This window comes from Solanum tuberosum, unplaced genomic scaffold (genome assembly GCF_000226075.1).
Source record: "Solanum tuberosum cultivar DM 1-3 516 R44 unplaced genomic scaffold, SolTub_3.0 scf00119, whole genome shotgun sequence".
NCBI classification, from domain to species: domain Eukaryota; kingdom Viridiplantae; phylum Streptophyta; class Magnoliopsida; order Solanales; family Solanaceae; genus Solanum; species Solanum tuberosum.
Genome location: NW_006239045.1, coordinates 1,428,314 through 1,448,440, shown reverse-complemented (window position 1 = coordinate 1,448,440; position 20,127 = coordinate 1,428,314). Strand labels below are relative to the sequence as shown.

The following is a 20,127-nucleotide window of genomic DNA, read 5'->3' as shown; positions in this document are numbered from 1 at the left end:
TACAATTTATGTTCAATTTTTTTTATTGAATTTAAGTTTGATGAAACAGTTATTTAAGTGGGAAACAAATCTCTTTGTAATAATTTATTATGCGATTTTATAAATTTTTGTTTATTTGATAAGATTGAATAAACAATTGGGGTTATTTTAATAGTTTTACAACTTACAGGAGTTTTATGTTTATGAGAAAATATACAACACAAAAATTCTATATCGCATGTCCAAACAAAACTTCAATTTCATCTCATGATTCCATATCATGATACCATATCATTATTCCATATCATGATACCATATTGCATGGCCAAATGGGCCCTTAGTAATATTTTCTTATTTCCCTTCCCCCCTTGATTGTTTTAAAGTCTAAGTTTGTTTATTTTCTTAATTTAATTAAGTATGCCTATTTCTTTAAAATAATTAGCCAAATATTTTAATTAATGGATAACCGCAAGTTAGCGGACGTTTTAGGTGCTTTTCAAACCCTTCCTAAAATGTTAATATGAACCCCGAACCCCCTCATATTATTTTCAATTGATTTTCTCTTTTGATCTTTTGAAAATTAGTTTTCTTGTTTTTCTTATAAAATTAAGTGGTGACTCTAATCAACCCTTAAACCATTTTTCTTTTAAATAAAAACACGTACGAACTTATACGCAATCCAAGAATGGTTTGGGTCTTAACTTAGAAATTCTCAGAGTGTTACAATATCTCCCCCTTGGGATCATTAGTCCTGGAATAATGGTTAAACTGAGAATGGAGGGGAAAAGAGTTACTAGCACTACCTCTCTTGACTTTTGAGCTTGCCTACTAACATAGGCGGAATTGATTGATACTAATAGTTTTGAAACTGGACTAGAGTACATAAGTCATAAACGATATGAGTTTGAACTTAGTCACACTCTATCTTAAATTATTTGACATGAAACAAAGATATCTGGGTACGAAGTAAGAATAGAACTACTATGCCTTAAGCGATAGACTGATAGCTTTCAAGTTTAGCAACACTTTCCACCCTGCTCTTTAGGAATACTTCTTATCATCACCATCACTAACACAACTGAAAAGGGATCACTGAAAAAGCTTAGAGTGAACAATTATAAGCACGATTCATTCGAGAAATCTGATGTAAGAATATGAATGACGTAACATTATGTTGCTTGCCATTGAGAGTAAATCATGAATTTATGAGACTGAACATACTATGAGACATGAGTTCTTATATGAATAGGTTCATATCATGAGGCTCATATACATAACTTTATGGAGTAAGATTGAGATCAATGGGCTAAAGTCTTTACCCCTCATTCTGGAAATTGAGCATAGATGTGAATCTACCTGAAGTGTATGAGCATAGGTCATAGACACAATTCTGATATTGGAAACATCAACAGGATGTTGTAATGATTGAACTTTGAGGAATACACTAGAGTATGAATGGATTGATATAACACTATAACTCTTTCTGAACACATCACTATTTGATTATTAATATTTGACTTGGTTTCTAATCTAATCATCTCCCCCTTAGGTATGAAGTAGATACTTTAAAGCTATGGATCTATCCTATCATCTCTAAACTAGTCTATATTTATTTTACTCTAATCTCGGGACATGCTAATCCTATGTCTACAGAACTCTTCATGTGCAAATACTAAGATTCCTTCTAAGACTTCTTTTTAAGTTGCTCTTTTTAAGTTGCTTCTTTTAACTCTTCCTACTTCTATAAGAGTGTTTTCTATAATTGTTACCTGCATTGGCTTATAAAATCACTTAATCTAACTCTTAATAGTCTGACTTCTCCTTCTTAGCCCACTAATACCGTCCTTTCAAGTTCATATCTACATGACTGGAAGGAAACTTGAACTATATTTGAATGACTCATCATTGGCTATATATATTCCCTTCAGCCAAACTCTTAAGGGTAATAAATAATTCTTACATCAGTATACTCCATATTGATAACTCAAATATACTATATAGGCACATATAGAAAGTCATAAAATTAATTTAGATCCTCGTCCAACTACATACGATCTCGGGTACACCCCTTAATGCCCTTACTAACTAATGACTTAGCCTCACTTCATTGCTCTCATCTAAGAATCATAATACCACACTTGTACCACTCACATTTATAGAAAAGTAACACCTTAGTTCCTCACCCAATTTATGTCAAACCTACTAGATCAGATCTTAAAACTAACATCATCACCCTCGTGTTGCCATCCCTTTTTTTCATGAGACTCTCCTCAAATTCAAGCTTAGTGTCTAGTACTAAACATGGGCAGCAACCCCTTCTCATATACTACACTAACTTACAACTAGTAGATATAATCAATAGAACACTAGATCCCTAAAACCTCATGGCAAAATATTCGATCGTTGCCTCATAGTCTATCTAATTACAACCTATTAACATATTCTCTTTCACAACCTAAGTACTATTTACCAACTCACTATACACCATTTCCCAATTAGTTCTATAACCCTCTGAATATCATGGAGCTCCGACTTCAAAAATCTTAAGCCTAGATTAGATCTATCACTTCATGATTACTCTGCTCTTCTATTCAACAACTATACTTGATCTTCACTAACTCAATAACACATCGACATAAACTCATTTCTGGTTAAAGTATACTAACTATTTCTTTATCTCCTATCATGAAATCCACACAAAATTATTATTCCTTAGCCTACACATAAAGGAAAAGTCCCCATTAATAACTTACTGGGCACATGACTGAAACAACATAAATTACTTCATCACTATCTCTCTTCCTTAGATTACTATACCTCTAAATGCATTCTTCTAAGCATCATAACTCATACTATCTTTCGGGTGAAAATTACTACCCAAGAATTCTCCAACACACTCCTCTCATAAGGGTCTCATCTGAATAAAGTTTAGAGAAGAGAGTCTAGGAGTACATCTCATTTTTAGCTTAAACACACGATTCATATGGATGAGAGTGCATTCTTTCAAATCTAAACATCTAAGCTTACTCAGAGGCTTCTGTGAAGCCCCTCTACAGTCTCATGACTTTCTAAAGACTTTCCCTGAGAGTAACTCATCGATAAGGATCTGGGCTTTGTTATTTCAACCACTTTGAGTATGAAGGGCAGTTGAATGGATTTGAGAAATACAAGAGTATGAATAAGGTCTTTATGACACAGTTCTATTGCACAATTTAGAGTATGAAAGAAGGGAAACTTTTTCAAATGTCTGTAGTCCCTCATTTATAGAAGTTTGGCCCTCATAACTATAAATAATATCCTATTGACAGGACTTCATAGACACCCTAGGATACTTGAAATTTGTGCTCTAATACCAAGTTTGTCATGACCCAAGCCTACACCCTGGACGTGGCCGACACTCGAGAACCATTGTTGGTCCCCAAGCGAACCCTTGGCTTGCCTAACTATAGACATGAGAATCAATATGATATGCGGAAGCCTTAAATAGATGAGAATTTAAATAATTTAAATTAAAGTTTTGAAACACTTATTGAAATATTTATCATGAATAAGTTCCAATAAAATCATCGGGAGAAAAACATAAAAACATATGACTCTGTTTATCTATGAATCCTCTATTGTTAAGGAAGGATATTTGGACAAGATCCACGACACCTCAATACTACTAAACAAAATATAAAAGTGGAGTCCTCTAGAAGGAAGCAAAGAGGTCTCACCAAATGCTATCAACAAGTGTGAAGTGATCTCAACGGAGTGTTTGTTGATTATCCCAACCACCTGTATCTGCATCATAAGAAAAAATGCAGGTCGAATGACATTAGTACATTGAATATATGAGTATGTAATATGGCTGAATAAACAAATAACTAAACTGAAGGATTGAAATCAACTCAACTTAATCAATACATGAACATGAAGTGAAAACCATTTAAGCTTTAGAATAAGATATGCAATAAAAACGATATAAATATAATATACTTTACTTTGTGGGGAGTTTCTCTAATCGACAACAATTACTATGAGCCTAGCAATGATACAACGTTTCACCCACATTGCAAGGGCATCCTATACTTTGTCGGGGTATAGGATGATACTGTAACTATGGATCCATCTAATAGGCCTTCTCCGAGGCAGTGAGGAGTCGCACGAAGAATCAGTGTTATCCTATCTTGCGCTGGTTACGTAGTTTATTGGGACTTTTGAGTTATAAAAGACTCTTACCCAATTCGGCCCTCGATACTACTCCCAAAATAATCGATATCAATTATGCTCAATCACCCTTTACAAAGAAATGGACTATAACTTTACTTTACTTTTCACTTTTGCTCAATCACCCTTTACAAACAAAAGGGACTATTACTTTACTGAAGTACTTTTCAAAACATCAATCATAATCTTTTTTTTTTTCTCAACTGTCAAATAGTACATATGAAACTATTTGATTTTTTTCTTAAAAGACTCTATTCAAAACTTGCATTCAAAACGTATACTTATGGATTTATCTTTCAAGTCCTAGATCGATATATAAAAACTGAAAACTCTTATACTTTTTTGAAAATAGTGCTCTCTTTAATTATAAAAAATTATACATTCGGAACCCTTTAAGTTCCCTTAAACCCTTTTTCAAAATAACATTTTTAAACTTTTCTCTTAAACTAACTTTAGTTTTGAATGTGCACTAAGACAAGTGATTATGTTCTGCAGGAACTTTCAAAGGTAAATGGAGCCTATAGGAGCTAATACAGAGAAGGGAAACGTGGGCACAACTTAAAGGGATACACGTCAGATAAAACAAAGAAAATAATTGGCCTAACGACCCTTGGCGTACTGCTGGCGCAGGGCGCCAGGCCCTGAACTTCAGTAGTCAGGCCTAGACGCACTGGTGGCGCAGAGCGCTAGGCCCTAAACTACTGAAAGCCAGCCTTGGCGCCTTCTTGGCACGCTGCCCCAGCATCCCCGACAAACTCAAGTTAAATTAGGACCCCAAATTAGTTTAAAATTGGGAAATTGTTCCTAAACTCTACCTGTTTTTCAAACCTAAAATCAATAGATGAGAAACTTTCATACAATTCCTCTTGGAAACATAACATTACTAAATCAATAGGGTTCATGTGATACTAAGCATGACCAACATTATAAGATTCTCAAAAACAAAGGAAATCAAAACCTCAAATGTTAAAAAACTGAATTCAATATCAAGAACTATGAATGGATCCTTTAGGTGTGACAATTTCTGACTGAATTGAGATTTAAGGCGTGAGGACGAACTAGTGCAACACTATGAATAACCTTACATACCTAGAAGAACGAATTTCTTGGCAGAATCGACGAAACTCGTAGAATGATTGAAACCCTAGATTTTCTTCTCTTGGAACCTTACTCTAATGACTTGATGTGTTAATGAATGTAAAAGAACTAATTAACACTTTCTAAGACCTTAATTAGTCAGGAAATTTGTTTAGGGTTTTTCTTGGAGGTAAAAAGACAAAAGCGACCATTTTTAATGTTTTCCCATCAACTAATTCGTCACTACACTGTATCAGGTTACTAAAATGGTTATAACCTTTTACTCTGAACTTGAAATGAGGCAAACTCGGTGGCGTTGGAAAGAAGAGTCAAAGACCTTTAATTTGATATGTCTTGGGCCACCTAATTCATTATGTGCGGAGATATATGATCGTTTGAAGTTGACCTATGTAGAATCTTACGTCAAAACTAAATCAGTAAGGAACCTTTCATCTCAACGCTATGCTAGGGGATTCTAGGGACCTTAATTCATATACAAAATCATTCCCACATTAAAGAATTGACCTTAACACCTAAGAACAGTTAAGAATCACTCAGTACGACCTTACATGCAATTCAAGAATGATTTGGGTCTTACCTTAGAATTTTTCGGGGTGTTACAGATACCCTCGTTATGATTCAATTTTAAGATTGTGAGTTCGAATTATTAAGAAAAATATTAGAACTTCTAAGGAGAAATGGAAAAAATGGAGGAAAATTTAGATCGAGTCATGAAATATAAATTGTCATCATTCATCAAAATGAACCAGATGATCTTCAACAGAAACTGTAATGAAGAAAACGAGGAGACAATCTGAGAAATGGTAAACAAAAGAAAAGAAAAAGTTTTTTTTTTCTTTTTGAAACGAATCAGGTCAGTTAATTTAATATTTAAACTAAATTAAATTAATTAAAATGTGAGCATCACGTGCGTCTTACGAGGTGAAAAAATGCGTCGAAATGTTATATTTACAAAGGTATTTAATACTTTGTTGGGGTAATAAAACACCGTAAAATTAAGGTGTCTTTTTGAAACTTCGGCACAACTTAAATCTTTCTCTCTTTTAAAAAAACTAGTTATTAGGTTCCCGCGCCAGCGCGGGCCCAATGTATATTACTTCCTCCGTCTCATTTTATGTAAGGTAGTTTGATTCGCCACGGAGTTTAAAAAAGAAATGAAGACTTTTAAAATTTGTGGTCCAAAATGAATGATATAAATTTGTATGACTGTAAATTATTTCATTAAGGGTAAAATAAATATTTTATAATCAAATTGTTACTTAATATAGAAATGTGACATTCTTTTGGGACTGACTAAAAAGGAAAGTAAATAACATAAATTGGGAGTAGTTCTTTGTTTCAATTTATGTGACACCGATGAAATTTGGAGAGTTATATAATTTTTTGTATGTGATTTTGTTAAATATATTTTGTAGTTGTTAATTATTGTGAGTTATAGCACTTCTTATATCATTTTCAAATAATATATATTACTCTTTCTGTTCCATTTTATGTGACGTAGGTACTTTTACGAAACTCAACTAAATTTCTTATATGATTCTTCAATATTTTTAGTTGTTATTTTACTTTAATTTACGTTACTTTTTATGTTATTTTCAAACAAACTTCTTATGTTTCAATATGGAATTAAAGAGTCAATAAAATTTCTTTTATGATTTTTAATTATGTTTTTTTAATATCTTATATTATTACATTGTGATTTTAAGTACTTTTTATGTAATTTTTAAATCTAGAACAAATTAAAAGAAAAACAAGGAAAAATTTAAATGAAGAAAGTACTAAAATTTTCAAATAATCATATTTCTATATTAAAATGTTAAAAACTTTAAAACTCCACATATATGCAGAAAATCATATACGGAAGACAAAATAATTTTTAAAATATATATTAAAGCTCTTTCTAATAATATCACATATTTATTCTATTTTTCAAATAATATATATTTCTCACTCAATCTCAATTACGCAGTACATATGAAATTTCGAGAGTTAATCAAATTCTTAGTACTATTTTAAACTATATTTTAGTACTATTTATATAATTTTCAAATAATATATGTTACTACTCTATTATATTATGCAATACATGTGAAATTTCAAGAATTAACCAAAATTTTAATATTTTAAATTGATTTTTAGTACTATTTTTGTAGTAAATAGAGGAAGTTGAAGAAGAAGGGCAAATCGGTCAATTGACTGACTAACCCTAAGCTCCTAAACATTCTCACTTCTAAATGGAAGCACGGGCACAATATCCGTTAAATTGTTAATTATTATGATTTATAATATTTTTTACATTATTTTCAAATAATATATGTTATGTATTTTTAAATACTTTAAGTTGTGATTAATAATATTCTTAACGTAATTTCAAATAATATATGTTACTCCATTTGTCCCAATTTATGTGACACATGTGAAATTTTGAGAGTTAATATGTTTTTCAAATATTGTAAGTTGTTAACTATTGTGGTTTATGGTATTCTTAATGTAATTTTTCAAATAATATATGTTATTCCCTTCGTCTTAATTATACAATTCGCGTAAAATTTTGAGAGTTAATCGAATTTGTAATATTTTAAATTTATTTTTTAGTACTATTTAAAAAGGAAAAAATTAAAATATTACTATATAAGAAGAGTAGTAATTATATAGTAATTTTTCAAATAATATATGTTATTCCCTTCGTCTTAATTATAGAATTCGCGTAAAATTTTGAGAGTTAATCGAATTTGTGATATTTTAAATTTATTTTTTAGTACTATTTAAAAAGGAAAAAATTAAAATATTACTATATAAGAAGAGTAGTAATTATATAGTAATTTTTCAAATAATATATGTTATTCCCTTCGTCTTAATTATAGAATTCGCGTAAAATTTTGAGAGTTAATCGAATTTGTGATATTTTAAATTTATTTTTTAGTACTATTTAAAAAGGAAAAAATTAAAATATTACTATATAAGAAGAGTAGTAATTATATAGTAATTTTTCAAATAATATATGTTATTCCCTTCGTCTTAATTATAGAATTCGCGTAAAATTTTGAGAGTTAATCGAATTTGTGATATTTTAAATTTATTTTTTAGTACTATTTAAAAAGGAAAAAATTAAAATATTACTATATAAGAAGAGTAGTAATTATATAGTAATTTTTCAAATAATATATGTTATTCCATTCGTCTTAATTATACAATTCGCGTAAAATTTTGAGAGTTAATCGAATTTGTAATATTTTAAATTTATTTTTTAGTACTATTTAAAAAGGAAAAAATTAAAATATTACTATATAAGAAGAGTAGTAATTATATAGTAATTTTTCAAATAATATATGTTATTCCCTTCGTCTTAATTATACAATTCGCGTAAAATTTTGAGAGTTAATCGAATTTGTAATATTTTAAATTTATTTTTTAGTACTATTTAAAAAGGAAAAAATTAAAATATTACTATATAAGAAGAGTAGTAATTATATAGTAATTTTTCAAATAATATATGTTATTCCCTTCGTCTTAATTATACAATTCGCGTAAAATTTTGAGAGTTAATCGAATTTGTAATATTTTAAATTTATTTTTTAGTACTATTTAAAAAGGAAAAAATTAAAATATAATGAAAGAGGAGTGTATAAAAGTAGGTGGGCCATCTTGGTGCCACGTGTCGAAAGAAGAATGAATTTTATTCACTCTTCTTATATAGTAATATAGTAATAATATAAAAAACATAAGGGACCGTTTGGTCTTTTTCCCCCTGATATCCAAAAGATTTTTCTCAAAATTGCAAGGGAAACACATAACATTGACTCCATGAATTTGAAGCCATTACGCAGGCAGAAGAGGAGATAGGAAGGGACAGCAAAGAGCAGCCATGGCTTCTTGCTCCTCTTTGAACTTCACAGCTGTCTCCTCAAACCCCCAAAAGCTTCCTTCTTCATCAATATCTTCTCCTATTGTTCAGCGGCCCTTCACTTCCCACTTGTCATTTTCTAAATCTTCTTCCCTTCATTCAGATCAAATCCCAATCAGAACTCATTGCGGGAAACTTCCCCAGCCAAATGGTGCCGGTTTTGTGGTATTTTCAACTTCAAATTCCAACCCCATTTGAATAGTTGAACTAATTTTGAGGTTTGAGGCATGATTGATATCTTTTTTTGTGTGAATTTAGGTTCTTGGATGTGCTAGAAAGAAGGAACCTTTGAGGATAATGATATCTGGTGCTCCTGCTTCTGGGAAAGGAACACAATGCGAGCTCATTACCCAAAAGGTAGTGATTTTTTCTTTTCCCAATGAGTTGATCTAGGATTGTTAGTGTGTATTTAAAAAAAATTTGAGATGAAGCTGACTAAAGGAATTATCTGAAGTTGAAATAAAACTTGCTGAAATTGAGATTGCTCTGGAATTATTCTTAAAGCTTTTTGGGGGGAAAGAAATTAGTGCAGGTTGAAGATTTGTGAGTGGAAGTTAGAAAAACAAGATACAAGTTGAGACAACTTGAAATAATGTCTAAATTCTTTCCTAATACTTGTGCATTAAACTTCAACTTCCAAATAAAGGAAGATCACTGCCCAAGATTGGAGGTCCTGTGACTGTGACCAGAACATGACAAACCTAGCGCTTGTAGAGCGAATACTTAACACTGTCAAATCTACTAATTGCAAACAAACATTGAAGATCCATGCCATCCCATATGCAAAATGGAACACCGTGCGTTTCCAATAACCATGCAACATATGTATAAAACGGAACAACACCAAAAATAAGCCCCGAAAACATTGCATTGACAAAATAAGCCTCAATGAGAGGAATCGTTCAAATTTTATTCCATAAGTTTTAGATTTCTAACCAAAGGGATTCATGGAGGTCCTAAAGAGTGCATTGTAAAAAAATAGAAATGGAACATAGCCTGAGATGATTAAGGAAAGAAAATAACAAAAGAAGCGTCCACTGATCTAGTGGTGTTCAACTCATGGACTCTGGTGTGATGTTTGGACCTTTTGAAATTCAAGGTAAATGGAGTGAGTGTCAAAAAAATAGTGAGTCTCATAGACAGCCTCTAAAAGTTGGGACATGCCTTTTGTAAGAACATGCACTTGTATCAAATATTATAATTTAGGAAACTTAAACACCTTATACAATGTCCATTTTCTGGTCATAAACATGTAGAGATCATATGAAAACTTATTTAAAACATAACCTATGCTCGTAGACCTTCAGTATTGTCATACTTTGCTCACAAGAGCCTTAAAACATTGTAATCTTTACATTCTTTTCTAGGGAGGTTTTCTTCTAGAAACTGGAATTTAATCGTGTGTACATCACAACATCGGATCCAATACCCACTCGATTGGTTAGGGAAGGACATCCTAGCATTCTGCGGTACAGGAGGGACCACAGATGCTAGGAAACTTACCTATGCACCACAGAACTTCCGGGACGCACAATTAGCCGCCATTAATATGGTTTTGACTTATTATTTGCACTTGCATGTGTAATTCTGCAAATAGAATCTCCACCAATCTGGTTGGCTAAATGCATTGGGGCGAGACAGATAATGCACATTAAAAAGAGAATACTTGTTGCCTGTGGCCTGGTATCCTTATTTTCAAACTAATGTTCTGTTTCTCTTTTATTCAATTGGTCAATGTATCTTTTCTGATGTTTGCAAATCCAAAAGCCAGATGAAGCTGTGCCTGCAACAAGTGTACAATTATCAATATCAAGCTGGTACAAAAGCATGAACCACCTGTTAATTTTTTTCACCAGCGTGATCATTTGCACGCATCATATTGCTGGACAGCCATGTACTTGGACTTGACCAATCCTGCCTCAGCTATGCACTTAATTGCTTGCAGAAACTTCTTTTACTAGTGTCTTGCTCACAGTTTCTCCAGAAATTTTTGGAGTTCTTTAGATCTTTTAAACTACATAGGAACATGGAAATGGCTTAGATCCAGAGTAGGCTTAAAAAAATTCCTTGTCTGCCAAATACTATATTTTTGAAGGAGATTCTTGGTGTCATAAACTAATAGAACTTACCCTATGCTTATTCAGTTATCTTAAGAATCTTTATCTATTCCTTAACCCTCAGGACTTTGGCCTAGTGGTAAGAGCATGGGGAATGATATGTGGATTAGGCGCACCGCACGACTTCAAATCCTGCCACAAACAAATGTTTGGCATTTAAGTAGAGAAGGGTAGAATGGCGGCCCATTATCCACTGAGTTTCGAACTGTGTGCCAACAGACCCTCGAGGATTTCTTGGTTATAAAAAAAAAGGCATCTTTTTTTTTTGTTAAACAGTATATCTATTAGTAATACACAAAAGTGTGTACAAACTACAATGAGGACCAGGAGCGAATGTGGACTATCCACACCACTAAAACAAGGACATCAAAGACTAAGCCTATCTGGTTCAGCCTAAAAGGCTGGAGAGCACAACTCCAGTTTACAACTATCTACCAGAACTAGGAATGGTAAAAAACAGAATACATCAAAAAGTTTCACAATGAAACTAAGCCTATAGATAAGGAAAACAATTTAGATCATGTAGTGCTTGCTTCCACTTGACTAGCCATTCACCTCTGATGTGGAGATGTAGCACAATTTCCCTGTAGATGTGATCAACATCATATCTAGAGCTTTGAAATCTTACTTTATTCTTTTCTCTCCATAGAAAAGCAGTGGCCATGGCAAAAACACAGCTAGCAATAGCACCAATTCCTGATTTCCTCTTGGCTTGTTGGCATGCCCATTGCACTTCAGCTCTTCAATCTCCAATGGCCCTGTTGTTTCCAATCCATGGTCTTGACTAATTTAGCTTTTGTGTGCTGGTTGTTGCTTTCATCAGTTGGTATGCAATTGTACGGTGATGCCTTGCATTTGATTTTAGTTGCATCCTATACCCTCTGTGCTCCTCAGTACATAGTCATGTGTGAAGAGAAATTGTGTCAATCCACTTTTGGTCGTGTGTGCAGTATGGTTTGGTGCATATTGCTGCTGGAGATTTACTGAGGGCAGAAATTGCTGCAGGATCTGAAAATGGAAAGCAGGCAAAGGAATACATGGATAAAGGAAAACTGGTACCAAATGAAATTGTTGTGACGGTAGGTTTACTTCGTGCATTGCCTGCTTAAGTTAGTATGCTATATTGGTTGGAAACTGCAGTAGTTCACACTATCTTATTGATTGGTAATAAGTGGCTCCTTCTGGTGCAGATGGTAAAAGAGCGGTTAAATGGTCCAGATTCTCGCGAGAAGGGTTGGCTTTTAGATGGATACCCTCGGAGCTCTTCTCAAGCAATAGCACTCGAAGAATTTGGCTTCCAACCAGACCTCTTTATTCTTTTGGAAGTGAGGTTCTGCTGTTGCTATGTGCCTCATGTTCTTTCATTCTTACATAACTTAGAGAGATACTTTTACATATTTGAGATTTCTTCACCTTTCCTTTGTTTCTCTTGCAGTAGAATTTAACCCCAGTAAGTTTCACTATAAAATAACCTTCATTCTGTCACAAGTTTTATTGTGCATATAGGTACCTGAAGAGATTCTTGTTGAGAGAGTGGTTGGCCGTAGGCTAGATCCAATAACAGGGAAAATTTACCATTTGAAGTATTCTCCCCCAGAGACGGAAGAGATTGCTTCTAGGGTTACTCAGCGCTTTGATGACACAGAAGAAAAGGCATGTATAGTCCATGAATTAATCACCATTACCATTTTTAGTAACTTATCAAAAAAACATTACCATTCTTTGTTTATCTTTCCAAGTACTTATTTGCAGTAGGTTTGATGCGAAGCTTTTGATCAAATTCCTTAATGTGAACTCATCTGACTTTGAATTGACAGTTGCACTTGCCTCCCTTTTATCTCATTAGTTTACCTTTTAAATTAACTTATCCCCCTTTTCAGCTTCGTCTCTCTTCCTCACAACCCCGCATCCACCTCCCAACTCCCCCTCCTCCCTCTAAAAAAACAGTAAAAATAATTAGAAATCCAATAGGCAGTCTTTGACCTAAAAGGATCATTTGAACCTGAAAATTTTGCTGCTGTTTCTGCAATTTTTCTTTTAACTAAACCATTTTGTTATGTTCTCTTCTTATTCTAATTTCAGTTTATGTTTCTTTAACGCCAAATGTTTATATTATAATAAGCTTAGTTTGTCTCTAATCATTCTTATAATTAACTTTTCAGGTAAAATTGCGTTTGCAAACTCACCATCAAAATGTGGAAGCAATTCTCTTAATGTATGAAGATATCACAGTCAAGGTAACTCCTTTTGCCACACTTCTTCTGGAAAAGTTGCTTCACCTTAAACTACAGAATGAAATTTCTGGATATGGAATACTGTTGAAATTTACATAGCTAATGAAAGCCACAGAAATTATTGCTTGATATTTTTTGAGGTATTATGGTTCTGTGTTACCTTACTCAAATAGAAATACGGTATCATGATCCATGAATAAAGTATGGATTCTCAATTATACATGTAAAATGTTTGCTCTAAGAAATGGTAAAAAGTAATCAATGTTGATTCAAGTATACCGTAAATTTCGTCTAGCTGTCCTTTCTGGTCATTAATTAACTTTGGTTAGACAATAGAATCAAAACCTGCCATTTTATATTGGACAAGTAATTGGTAATTAGGCACAGAAAATCATTAGCTTTTAACTAATATTGTTGTGATCATAATCTGCTGTCTTCTGCAATGGATTTTGCTCTGCTGTCTGTTTGATTGATAAATGAGAAGCTGTTTCAGTTTTTTTTTGATAAAACATTGTATCGGCTGCATGATAGTGTTCTAACTACCACTTCCCTTGATTTATCCTAGATGCTCTTGTTTGTTGCTCTACTTTCTCAATGCAATTCTTATGTGTTCCAAGTGTTTCCTTGCTTATTGAAGAATCTATTCGAGTTTCTTATTACTCAATATGTAAAATCTGGATATAGCCTTGAATAATTCATTGACTGACATCTTGCAAGATCATAAGCCACTCCATGGAAAGAGTAGTTAGTTAACATGTCAACAATGCAACACTTTGAGTTTTTAGTTGTCCTAATTTCAAAGCTGCTAGTACATAATAAAGAAGAACTAAATGTATCTAGAGTTTATGGTCTTCAGTTCCACTCTAATTCCAGTAATGGACTTCTTTGCACATCATCGGTTAGGGAATGGAGTAGCACAATGCTCTATAACAAATATATGCACCCTGATTGGCATCATTACACTCAATAAAAGAACTAAGAGCAGCTAGAGCAATACCTTGCATGGTTTATAACTTCAAACAGCCGAACCTTCCCCCACTTCTCCCCCACCAAAAAAAAAAGAAAGATGAATCTTGTTCCTCGAATAGCTTGTTCTAGGTACTTTGAATATGTTGGACGTAATGCCCTCAGGGCTTGGTTCAACAAAGAAAGTAGATAATATGTGATGTGGTAGAAACACAGCAAGAGTTTGAAATTTCCAAGGTATGGAATGCCTGAGGTGCTAAGTTGGACTAGGCATCAGTCCAAATCCATTACTTTCACATTCTTCCTCACCTTGTGGCCTCGAAAATAAAAAATAATAAGAGGAGATCGACAGTGAAGTTTTAGGGTACCCATAGATAGCAAATTCTTGAATCCTTCTCATATTGGATGAAACAAAGCTAATCTCTCTCGATTTATACCAAACAACTTGAATATACTTATAGGTAAGGGTAGAAGCAAATCAGTGAATAGTCCTTCCCGTCCACTCTTCTCTTTCCCATACTTGATCAAGACAAACTATAATTCCTCTATTACCAGATGCGCGCATGAATTCTCATCTCCTAACCTTAAAAGGCAATCTGCTTTCATTCTCTTCTGAGTTATTTCAACTTTTAGGTGAACGGAATTGGTTCCAAACAGGAGGTATTCGCTCAGATCGATGGTGCATTGACACAGCTTCTAGAACAAAAGCAAGAAAAGTTGGGAACAGTGGCAGCCTAAAGGAACACAAAATATATCCAAGGCGAAGAAAAGAGTCTAATCATAGGGATGCATTTTGAATTTATCATGAATGTCATTCTTTATTGTCATTTCTCTTAAATTAATAATTATTACGCTGAAATATTCATTCATATTCATGTATAGATGAGATGAGAATAAGTAAAAACAGAAGAAATTATTTCTCTAGTGGCAGCATCTCATGTTATTTTTATACTCTCTCCATCCCATATTATATGTCACCTTTTCCATTTGCACTTGCATTAAGAAATAAGGTAATTTTACCCTTATGCCCTTATTTAATGTTTGTTTATGATAACTTTGTAATAAATGATGAAATGTTAGATTTCAAAAATATAAATGCATTTGGATGACTATTTAAATTTTAGAGTTTATTTTTGGAGCCTAAATTTTTTCACCAATTGATACCAAAAAAATTTAAAAATCTAAGTTTTTCCCACCTCAATTTTCCTATATATTTTGTGTAAAATGTTTTTTATATTTTTATATATAAATTCTTAAAGCAAACATGACAACATCACAAATATTCAAATTCCATTAATTTCAAATTGATCTAAATTTCCTTTGAACTTTTTGAAATGTCATCTTCCTTGATAAAATTTGTTGAAGCTTCAACTTTCAAGATTATTTTTGAAATTTTTTTCATCTTTTATTTTTAATTTGTTTATTGATGTTTTTTTCAAAATCAGATTTTAAAGAATAAGTAGTGAATAAAGAAAGTAGTTAATTAATGAATGAAGTACTCTCCTAATGAAATTAATTACTTGTAGATTTACAAGGTTAGTCAAAGTAATTATATTTTCAAGATTAATTAATTAATCTATCAAGGGTATAATGGGCAAAAAATGGTAATTTATGCATAAATTTTATAAAATGACATATATTGTGGTCCAATTATTTTTAGAAAGGGGCGACATATAATATGGGAGGGAGGGAGTAACTCTTTTGTATAATTGGAGTTTTGTACAACAGTTCTTGATTGTTTTTTTAAAAAAAAGATTCAGTGTTTTTTTGTGTTCTTCTGTCATCCAATCAATGTGAAAACTAGAAGGACATTGAGTTTGTACATGTTGGCACAGAGTCCTATTTTCAAACGAATTATTGAGTTGAGATGATAATTTATTAGGAAAACTATATGAATCTGTGTATTAAAGATTGTGTCTTCTTTTTTCTTTTTTTACTTTTGGTTAAATAGTGCTTTCTTAAACATTATTTTTTGTCAATCTCTTGCATTAAATGTGTTTGGTAGAAAGGAAAATGTTTTCTTCAAAAGCAAAGGGGTTTTAAACTTATTTTTTAGTATTCGGTAACAAAGAAAGAGAATATTATTCCAAGAGCATTTATATGTTATCTAGCTAGCAAAATACTATAGAGGTGGAATAGGATGGCAGTGGGCATTTAGGGATGGCAGGTGTTGGGGGGATTGAGTGGGTGGGAGGAGACAATAAACTTGGAACTTCACTTGTGTAATTTATTTTTATTAATTTCATTAGGAAAGTCATTTTTCTCATTTTTAAGGAACTTGTGTTTTTTTAGAAAAAATATTTGACCAACCAAGCACATCCACACGATTATTTTAGAATTATTTTTCCTCTATATTTTAGGCATATTATATGGAGATAATTTCAAATATATACAATAAAGTAATTAGGTTACAACAAATATAGTCATGTTTTATTTACATAAAAAAATTGTCAAAAGTCATACAAGTATACACTGACTATATATACACTATAGCTTGTCAAAAGTCATAGATAATAAACACGGACTATAAAATATAGTTTACCTATACATAGCTATACACTGGCTATACATTATGATACACTCAAAAAGTGAATATAGTTTAACTATACATGACATATACATTGACCTATTCAATCTTGATCAACTCAAAATCACCTCTAAACAGTCCCAAGATTTTAGATACGAAATTCTCTCAATATTTTGAGTCTTTTAATATATAATTCGCTTGAAATAATTCACGTTTACGGTATGTGAATTTTTTATTTTGAGAACAAGCATCAACAGAAGCGGCAACGAAGAAGAGTCATCACGTAATATATAATCCTTTTTTTTTAAGTGGGTTATTTTTTGTATAAAAAATAGGGAAAATATACCCTAATGAATATTTTGTGTAATTCGCCCTATTATATGAATGCTTGAAGGGAGAAAATTAAAAAAAAAAATCAACTCCATTGTTTCTTAATAATAATAATAACAAGGGAGAAGTAACATCTTGGAGCTAGATGTTAGGTTTGAATCCTTGTTATAGTATGCACCAGTCTTTTGTTTGTGGGATGTAATAAGTTATTTGTGAATTAATAGAGATTTTTTTTTTTTTGTAAATGAGGATGCTTAGATGAATGTGTGGGTAGGGGTGGACATGATATATATATTATTGAAATAGTAACTAATATGTAACCTAGTATTAGTATAAACTAAATGTTTAGAAGTTGAAGTTGTGACTTTTCTATTTTGATTGAAATGTATTTTACATGTAATTGATTACCAAAAGGAGTTGTTTGTACTTTCTTTTGGATATATATTTCTACATGTGTAATGTGTTAGTATGATACAACTCATTAATTAAAATCTATTTTTGAATTGTTGAAGTGAGTATATATTAATAGAAATTGAACAAACTATGGTTACCGATTTATCATACCGCAAAATATCGAAACCAAACTTCAAAATGTCGAACCATGTCGAATTAAATTGGTATGGTAATGATATAATAATTTTAAAAACCGAATACCAAAATTACGATAGCGAAGTTTCAGATACCGTATCATGTCATACCATATCCACCCATATATGTGGGTATATTAGGAGAGATAAAATTAGGAACTAAGATATATGTGGCAAAGTGGGCGTGGTCTCTATAGTAGATAGGATTCACAAAGATAGACTGAGATGATTTGAGAATGGGAAGAGGAGGAGCATATATGCACTAGTGAGGAGATGTGAGAGCTTGACGCTGATAGAAGAGGTAGAAGCAAATCGAGAAAGAATTGTGAAGAAATGATTAGACAGGATATGACACGTTTTTAGTTTACTAAGGACTTGACCCTAGTTAGAAGAGCATCAAGGTTAAGAATCAGAATAGATGGTTAGTAGGTAGTCAAACGACTTTAGTAGAGCTTGATTCTAGGATGGAGCACCTATATGCTCTCTTACCAATATTATTATTATTATGCTAACATAATCTTATTTCTTTAATTTGATTACTATTGTTGTTATTTTACTTTGGTTATCTTTATTATTATTTTTTATCAATACTTCTATATCTTCAATAATTTTACCAATGTTTACTTACTCTTGCATTTCTTTTCAAATTTGTTCTGAAAAATGATTTAATTTTCTTGAATTGAGGGCCTATCGAAAATAACTCCTCTACTTCATGCGATAGAAATAAGATATGTATATATCCTTCTCATATCTTATCTGGATGTATTTTTGTTGTAGTCAACCTTGTACAAATATCATCATATCATATCATATCATATATCATTAAAAGTGAAAGCTCTAAAATGTAAAATTGAATTATCATTTTATTCCTAAATTAAATATCTAATTACTTAATTATTAAATAATATCATGTATATTTTACTAAATACTAAAAGTAAAAAGGTGTTAAATCAAGCATTGAATCAACTTTTAAATGCAATAAAATGAGAAAGAATTAAGAATGATGAAAACGAAAAGTTCGTGGTTTCAAGACCATTCATTATTTCTACAAATTAAAATTAGAAACTATTTATCTTTTCATTTTCTCATATTGAAGATGAAGGGAAAAGTTAGTCTTGCAAACTATAAATTACGTATTTGACATATAGACAAGTAATAAGAAATAGTAGTGTTTAATTATTGATTTCAATGTCTCTTCTTTTATGTGATCCTTTCTTCATCTGTATATTACCACATTTAATTGTATTTATGTTCGTCATTTTTTTCCTCTCTCAATTTTGGTGGCATCATAAATCATAATCGCATGACAAGATATAACTATAATTATATGTGATAAGTTCTATGATTCACTATATTTGTTTGGTAACAATCTCTTATTTCGTCACAATAATTTTTTAATATTGTACGATATCAATTTCTAAACTTTTAATTTGTTGATTGTGTGGGAGATGTGATGAATACATTATTGTTTGGGATAAACGTGCAACACACGTTTCTAGATACTAGTATTATTAAAAGTATGAAGCTCCAAAGTGCGAAGTTGAATTACCATTTAGCTTTTACACTCAATTAAATATTTAATTAGCTAAATGGAATATTAAATAATACTCCCCCCCCCCCCCCGATCTCATATTAGTTGATCATTATACTAGAAATAATTGTCATATATTAGTTGTCCACCTTACTAATAAATCAAGAAAGCATTGATTTATTTATTTTTATATTACCCTTGCAATAAATTTTTTTGAAAGTGATCACATTTGTTTGTAAAAATTCCAAGTAGTTTTTTAAGGAGTGAATTAGTAAAATTATCTTCTTATTTATGATTTCTCAAGCATCGTACAAAATGAAAAAGTGATCAACTAAGATAGGACGGGGGGAGTATCATATATATTATACTTAATACGAGAAAATAGGCAAAAGCCCCCTAACCTATAGCCGGATTTCCAACTACACACTCATACTTCACGGGGGACCTATTACCCCCCTGAATTATTTTAAAATGAAATAAGTAGCCCCTTAAAACATCATAACCAGATATGTGTCTTGTGGTGAAACACACGCACTTGACACGTGTATTTCACTTTTGATCTTTTTTTTTAAAACGTTTTTTCTCTTTCTTCTTCATTCATTTTTTAGCCCTAATTTTTTTTATTCTTCTCCCTTTCTAAATTTA

At 31.8% G+C, this 20,127-nt stretch overlaps 1 protein-coding gene across 1 annotated transcript; it reads left to right on the top strand.

Moving 5' to 3' along the window:
* Positions 1-9,055: 9,055 nt before the first annotated feature.
* LOC102604857 (adenylate kinase, chloroplastic) lies at positions 9,056-15,456 on the top strand. The gene is made up of 7 exons (XM_006350282.2): positions 9,056-9,355; positions 9,449-9,547; positions 12,258-12,386; positions 12,498-12,632; positions 12,814-12,960; positions 13,470-13,544; positions 15,141-15,456. Exons 1-7 carry the CDS (start codon positions 9,152-9,154, stop codon positions 15,243-15,245), a joined length of 894 nt encoding a protein of 297 aa, XP_006350344.1. The 5' UTR covers positions 9,056-9,151; the 3' UTR covers positions 15,246-15,456.
* Positions 15,457-20,127: the final 4,671 nt, after the last annotated feature.

Bases quoted from the DNA above. Each gene is read 5' to 3' on its own strand.
- LOC102604857 (XM_006350282.2), top strand. From the start codon at position 9,152: ATGGCTTCTTGCTCCTCTTTGAACTTCACAGCTGTCTCCTCAAACCCC. The intron at 12,633-12,813 runs GTGAGGTTCTGC...TTGTGCATATAG, and splicing joins ACCTCTTTATTCTTTTGGAA to GTACCTGAAGAGATTCTTGT. The intron at 12,961-13,469 runs GCATGTATAGTC...TTAACTTTTCAG, and splicing joins TTGATGACACAGAAGAAAAG to GTAAAATTGCGTTTGCAAAC.